This window comes from Drosophila sulfurigaster, chromosome 3 (genome assembly GCF_023558435.1).
Source record: "Drosophila sulfurigaster albostrigata strain 15112-1811.04 chromosome 3, ASM2355843v2, whole genome shotgun sequence".
NCBI lineage: Eukaryota > Metazoa > Arthropoda > Insecta > Diptera > Drosophilidae > Drosophila > Drosophila sulfurigaster.
In genome coordinates this window covers 54,900,622-54,908,442 of record NC_084883.1, presented here as the reverse complement: position 1 = coordinate 54,908,442, position 7,821 = coordinate 54,900,622, and the positions used below count along the sequence as shown (strand labels likewise).

Sequence of the window (7,821 nt, the reverse complement as noted above, 5' to 3'; positions counted from 1 at the left end):
TTGGTATACTTTAGGAATAATACCGTGCTATTTTCAAAATGGGTAGCGAGTATTTCACAGTTTAACAAACTCGACTGTAGCGTTCTTACTGGTTACTTGCATCTTGCTAAGCAAACAAATATTCTATTCATATAACTCTAACTTTGATGAATATTTTTAATATTATTTAAAAATATTTGTACTACAATAATATAAATTTTAATTGATACTCAGAGTGCATTGTCTTTTATTAATATATAGTGCAATAATCAAGCCAATAATGAAATGTATTTTTCAATTATTTGTGACTACTCCAAGTAAGTAATTAATAGCATGCTGAAGCTGTAGATGCCTTTGGTCAACCTGAGAGCTGTGTTCATCGAAAGAGGTAAAACAGAAGCTGCAGTTAAAGCCTTTTCATTTTGCGACTTGGCCAGCATTAAAATCAACAACTTTTGCTCCTTTACGGGCAATTCATACCACAAACAGTTCGTGTAGAGCTCAAAGGTAAAGTCCAGGTTCTAAAAGAAAAATTACATTTAAATATAAACAATAATACAATCTCAAATCTTTGTCCAACCGAAGTCTCGACAATTGTGCCCAAGCCACAAAAGGTGTAGAGTACGATGAAGGAGTAGATCAAGTAGACAGGAGCAGCGGGCCAAACTTTAATGAAAATGCACGAAATGGTGCAAAGAATTCCAACACATGCCGACAAAAGTTGCACAAACATGACAATGTTGTAGATTTTTTCGGTACTTCGCAGAATACTAGGAAACAAATAATAATTCAGGTAGATTAACATTTGAATCTTCAATTTACTTACGACACGTAACGTTGATGCCATGAAATTAAATCCCAGAGCATGGATCGAATCTGTTTATGATCTGCGTTCTCTTGGACCACATCATTGAATTCGTGCAGCTTCACCTTGAAAATGTCCTTCAACAGTGGCACATTTGTGATGAACAGAAATAGATACATATCTCCACCAAAGTTTCCAAAAGCACCGAAGCTCAAGCAAGTTACATGAAGAGTGATCAACATCAAGTGTCCACTGTCGCTATCTCTATCGATTCCAGGCACTAAAAACTGCATCACAAGCAGTTTTTCGTTGCGAAAAATGCGACTGTAGATGGGATAGCAAGTCAATCCGGCCACGAGAATAATGTAAATCCAAGCGAAGGCAATCATTAGATTCCAGAATAGATTGATGCGCCTATGCAGATACTTGGTGTACTCGCCTCCCAGCACCTCGTACTCCTGGTAGATGGACTCGTAGGTGCCCTGGATGTGTCGCATTAATGGAGCTCTGTTCACAGTGCAGAGTAGCTTGGTCAGTCCCTGAATAGCTGAACCAACCATGGCGAAAGCCTGCAGGATTACAGTGTAATCCTTCTCCAGGATAACACCCACATAAAGTGTGTAGACGGTGGAGGCGAAGAAGAAAAAGATTACAGTGATGACTGCATAGGTGAGAGCCCACATTCGATACTCGGGATCAGCGACATCTGTACCACAGATACCCACACAGAACCGAATCAGTTTGATAATCTTGCAGAACCGCGTTGCAGCTAAATCCTGCATGTTGAAGAAGAAAACTTGGCGCGTTTGAAGTAGATCGAGTGAAAAAGGTTCCTTTTATAAACATCTATTGACTGCTTACATGTCAAAACATTAACAACTAAATTGCGTAATTACTTTTAATTGCCTAACAATTGCAATGCATCCTTAAAGAATTCTTAAACAACCGTCAATCGAAGGGTCTTTGGGGCGTAGGTTAAAAGTCAAGGCAAGAAGTATTAACAATTTAATTACAGGTAAGTTATAACAATTCAAAGGGTCTGTGGCAACCCCTTTCAGTTCTCGTGATCAACAAAACTCGATAACTCACGCGAGTATCGATATTACGGGAGTACATCTCTAGGAGACACACTCTCCCCTGAATAAGTTTCGTCAGCTTCGTCCGCCGCCACTGCAGAGTCTTTGCCGCTTTCATCTCCCGATCATCTTTTTAGTTTTAAATATAAGTATATAGTAATCAATAAATATAAGGCAAAGCAAAGGTCAATTGGATTGTTTTTAATATAATTTTGAAGCACATTAAATACTTGGTTTTCCCGTTGCCATAATATGATTTATGCCAGTTGATGTGGCCAGTTTAAGGTGCCCAGCCCAGTTTATGCATGAGCACATTCAACACCCCAACGAAAAGCTGCACGCAATTGATTTAATATACAATTTTTTAATAAAATCTTCTGTCGAAAATACAAAATAAAAAATGTAAACCAAAAGAAAACGATGGAAAAACAAGTGAGGGAACTTTGTAAAAATGAATGCGACGTGAAAATACACTTTATGACGAAATTGCAGGGATTTTATTTTGATCGTTTATTGAAAACACTTTGTTTCAAAATATATGTTAATCGAAAATGTGAACAATTTGTAGCTTGCTTCTTAAATATATTATAAGTATTTTTGGAAATCTATAATAGAACTTTTGGTATGAAAGCTATTTCAAAACGTCAATTACATAAATGTAGATTAAATATGTAATTCAATATCAATATATAGTAGATGGAATTAAAGTTAGCAATTTTCAAGATAAATCTAATTTCATCAAAGTCGGTTTAAGGAAATCAAATACTATTGTGAAAGTGGGCAGTAAGTGTCTTATTTGAATGATTAAAATTGATGCCATAGGCTATATGCCTCGCGGCATTAACGGCTATTTGAACAACGCACGAGGCCACATCCACCGAAATCTCGCTTCCATTTTGTTTCGGTCCAAGTCGAAGCAGGAAGTGCAAAAGAAAATGTAATGCGCCTAAGCTTTGGCCCAACAACTAATAAAGGCTATCAACAACAGTTCAAACAGCACACAGCAACAACAACAACAACAAATCTAACGACGTGCAATGGACAATGAAAAACTGGCGAAGGAAAACAAACAACAACGACGAGCACAGCGATAACAACAACAGCAACAACAACAACAGGATGATGATGCTGGCTCGATGGCTGCGCAGTTGAAAATGTTTCTTCATACGCACTCAAGTGTATATTTTCTCATTTTCTTGCATTTAACTTAAATTTGCTTTGAAGTTTTGACATTTCATAAAGCAGATTTCGTTTTGCCCACCCGACCTCGGACCAATGTGGATTTTTATTTATATACGAGTATACAACAGAATTTTTCTTCTCTTCTTTTTTTTTTTTTTTTTTGTGTGTTTCTATCGAAAATCCAAGCAAACAAAAGTAAAAGCAACGTCGACGGCGACGGCGGCGCAGAAAATTTCAGTTTCAGTCACCCCTGAGGAAGGTGTGGCCTCAACAACAAAACAACAAAAAAAAGAGAACGAAAAGAAAAAAAAAAACGACCCTGCGAGCAAGTCGAAGTCGAAGTACAAATCCCACCCCTGCATTTGGTGGCTCACATGAGGCAAACGTTGCGTATACTTAATGTGAAAGACACGATGACGACGCAGGCTTAAAGTAGCCAAGGCAACGCACAAGAAGCTGCTGCTAATGCTCAAGCAGTAGCTGAGGCAGAAGCTGAAGTTCAGCGTAGGCCTTTGAGGCAGCATTAGCTGCCGCACAGCATTACTGCCTCGTTAGTTGCCAGGTAGCAAGCAGCGACGTTGACGGCGCAGTCAACGTCAGCTGCAGCTATCTCGCTCTCGCTGTGAATTGTCGACTCTCTCTCACACGCACCATGGCGAGTGTGTGTGGTGTGTGTGCTGTGGGGTGGTTGAGGGGCACAGGGTGGTCTCAGGAGACGCTAATTTCCAGTCGCACAATTCCAGTGGAAAGTGCGTGCTGCCTCAGTCGCTGACGCTGCCACTGACCGACAGGCGGCGCCACCGTCGTCGTCGTCTGAAGTGAACTGCGAAGCTCTGCTAATTGCCGCCGCTTGTTGCGGACTTGTTTCGACTTGTTACGTCTTGTTTATCTCTAATTATATTTTAATTTGCACAATCTTTGTTTATTTTCTTCGCATTTCTTTTTTTTCGCTCCTGCGTATTGCCCCAAAGTGTTTGCACTTCACGGGCGGCACATTTTAATTGCAATTATGGCAGCTCACTCAAGGTGTGTCCTTGCCGCAGGGCGTTGTGCTTGGCACGTAGCGGCATCAATGGGCCACTAATTATTCCGGCAGGACACAACAACAACAACAACAGCAGCAAACTGTGATGCCCGACATCTTTCAGGGGGTAATTACTTTGTGGACTCTGAGGAAATTGAGCGAGTGCACAAATTTGGAATTTTAAGCAGTGTGACAATGGCTTAAAGTTGCCAAACACTTGCGAGGATAACTCGTTGCCATGAGGTCAGGCGCAATTTCTTAAGAAGTGTTTGTTGTAGCCGAAAAACATTTGCGTAGCCAAACAATAAGACAAGCAAACATTTTCAAAGGCTTTTTGCTGAAACGAGTCACGTACGGGGCAAGCTCATTTCCTGGCCACGAGTCACAAAGGTGTCAAACGGATGTAGATACGTGCCGCGTATGCTCAATGTCCTGTTCTGTGGATTGGGTTGGGTTTGAGTTGCCTCACAATCAGAAAGAAACCAAAATCAAGCCGCGCCCTAAATTCAAGCTTAAGCAAACTTTAAACGTTTCTTAATTGTTAAACTGCCGCTGGCTCCAAGAACTGCGTGTCCAGGACGCACAGGACGAAGTGCCAGACAATTAAACAGGCAACAAGAAAACCGCCAAAAGACAAGAAAACACACAACTGAAGAAAACTCCGGCAGGGCTAAGGAAAAAGCTGCAGGCGAACGCGCGCCATGTTAATTAATTTGCCAGGACATCCGTGACGCGGCAAGCGGGAAGGACGAAGGAGAAGGAAGTGGACTGTAGCCGCGTGTTTATTTTATGCCGTCGCGCTTAAGTGGTAAGCCCCATTAACAACTGCCTGTCGTTTGGCAGCGAAATAATGGCGTTAGATCATCGTCGCCTTCTTGGTCAGGACAAAGGACGCAGGACGCAGGACACCCCAGCACAGTGCGTCATTTGAGCGCTGAAAGCTTTCAGCGTAAATTGTTGAAAATTAAGAAATGTTTTTAGCCCAGCCAAGCCACCCAACCACCCACGAAGCCAACAACTACACAACTGAGGTCCAAGCACAGTTTAACTGCCCCCTGTTCAGGTTCCATCATCGTCATATTTCATGGCAATTCCGGGTTCTGCTCTGTTGTTTTATGAGCGTCATTTCGAGTTGTTGTTGTTGTTGTTTTTGTTGTTATGGTTCATGTTGTTGTGGTTGTAGTTGCCATTGTTAATGTCCTGGCAACCACAAATGGCGACCAATCTGCGTCTGTGGCACCTTCCAACATTTGCTGCTGTCTTTTCCATTTTCCTTCGATTCTCTCATTCCTCCTCCCTCCCCCTCTCCTCCTCTCCACAGCTCTGCTGCGATGTTGGGCATGTTTTTCTTTAATTTAGTTCCCGGGCAAGTGGCTTCCTTGTGGGCTTGCGGACTTTCGAGCGCGCTTACAATAATTAGATGTAACGGATATTGTAATTGGTGTTAAATTGCGTCAGAGGCCGTGTTAATGTCTTGTTGTTGTTTCTGGTTTTTGCTTCGAATAATTGATATTAAATTATGAGTATGGCTTCATATTGGTGGACAGCTTTCATTTCAATTCAATTTCAATCACATTTCACGCACTAGAACTTTACGCATTGGCATTAAGGAAACAACTAAATGCTCACATCTTGACTCGATTCCTACCTACTGATTGTTTGTCTCACATCTTCTCCGAGCTCGGCAATTAGCATGACAATGTCTGGGACACAAGTTGAAGTTGATGCGAAGGAACAAACAATGCCCAAAGGGTTTCTGAAAACAGGAAGGCTCGAGCATTTGATTGAGGATTGAGTGAGAAATTTGAATATGAAAGCCAGAGACGAAGATGGAGACGTAGACGAAGCGGTGCTAGAAATTAAGGCACAACACAAAAGCGCAATGCGTGTGAAAGCGATTTAGAGAATTTGAGAACTCGAGAATTCTTAAATTCAATTTACAGCCTGCTTCATTGCTGTCTAGTTTCTCCCAAAGGAGCCAAAAACTTTTGCGGACATAAATCACAACGCACAACGAAATTTGCATAAGTTGGCAAAACGCAAAACGCACAACGAACAAATTTTTATTATGCAGCAAAAGTTTTTGTTTCTAACACAAAGTCTCTAATCAAATTAGCCACTGTGCAAAAACCGGAAGTGCCAAAATCAACTACCACTTTCACCTTTGTGTGTGCGAGTGTGTTTGCCATGTTTATTTTGCACTACACTTTTTATTGTCCGTTGTGTGTGTGTGCGGTGCATTTTATTTTGATTTGATTGTTCACAGATCAGCGGGTAGTCTCCGCCTCTCTCTCTTTGACTCCTGAATATCTCCGCCCAAAATCCACATCGGTTGCAAATTTTTTGTTTTGCAATTTGCATTCCGCATTTGGTATTTGACTTTGCATTTGCATTTGCATCTGAATGTGACTCGCGTGCGATGCATGAATCATTCATTGTACTCGCTTGTTGCTGCTGCTGCTGATGATGATGATGATGATGATTCAAGTATCGATTTGCATTGATTTGCATTTCAATTGCACTTTTTCGACACTTTACAATGGATTATTTTTTTTTGCAGTTGCATCAACTCAATGAGATCCCATACAGACCGATGCCCAACCCAATCTGAACCGATCCAAATCCAATGTGATGTGATTTATTTATGGTTGCATTACACTTTCAAGTGACTTGATTGTTTGTTGCATACTCGTATAATGAGGCTTTTTGTTAGTAATTGTTTGCATCTAATGATAGCCCTCGACATTTTGACATATGTAATGCGTACAGATATAAACAATATGATGTGTGTTTTAATTGAAACAACTTCAAGCTGTCCCATTGACAAATGCCGGTTGCCTCTTCTATTCATCTATCTGTCTCTCTGTTTCTCTGTCTGTCTGTATGCATATTTTTCCACATTTTCACATTTTTCTACTGGTGCAATAAATCATAGCGAAATCATAAAACAATATGCAGGCTCAGTCGCATTCAAAGTGTAGCGGCAATCATTTTTTGTTTGTGGGTTGTCAGCAATTCTCTTACACAAAAATAGATATATCTCTTTGGGCATAAAGTTTATGATGTTAATATATTACTACTTAAATAAAACTTAGTAGTTAACATTAATATATTGTCCATATTTCATAAATTGAATGAGGGTGTTTTATAGTCGCTTTTTGCTCTATTCTAATGCATTTTTGTTGTGTGTTTTTTGCTGACAAATTCGGTCGAACATATTGCAACACGCTGTTGTCGGATAGATGGAAAAAACCACAGTAAATCCACGACGAGCTACAAAAAAATAATAAAACATAACCAAAGCCATGGGAAAGCCACACAGCAACTCCGTTGAATATTGGGTATGCAAATTAATTTTTTTACCTACGAAGCACGCTTCACCCTACACACTTCACCCCTGTTGTGGGGTTTTTTATATGTTTTTTTTTTTGTTACTCACGATCTGGGAAGAGATGTTACGGCATGGTGCCAGAATATGTAAAAATAATAATAAAAAAAAACATGAAAATATTCTTTGTTATAATGATAACTGCAACTGTTAGTTTAGGCATTGCAGCTGTAAAATATTTGGCTAGTTCTGCATTTTTTTTTAAATCTAAAACGGAAAGATACTTTCGATAATATTTTTCTTTTCAAATATAAAACGATGACAGTTTAAAAAAAGAAGAAGAAATCGTTTTCATCAGTCATCAGTCATTAATGTAAAGTAAAACTGTAAATATTGACATCGATTAATTCTGCCCATCTCTAACTTC

The 7,821-nt window shown here is 40.0% G+C and overlaps 1 protein-coding gene across 1 annotated transcript; it reads right to left on the bottom strand.

The window, feature by feature from the left end:
• Nucleotides 1-229: 229 nt before the first annotated feature.
• On the bottom strand, nt 230-1,591 carry LOC133844217 (odorant receptor 67d). The gene is made up of 3 exons (XM_062278121.1): nt 806-1,591; nt 560-749; nt 230-500 (listed from the first exon to the last, which is right to left on the bottom strand). Exons 1-3 carry the CDS (start codon nt 1,564-1,566, stop codon nt 288-290), a joined length of 1,164 nt encoding a protein of 387 aa, XP_062134105.1. The 5' UTR covers nt 1,567-1,591; the 3' UTR covers nt 230-287.
• Nucleotides 1,592-7,821: the final 6,230 nt, after the last annotated feature.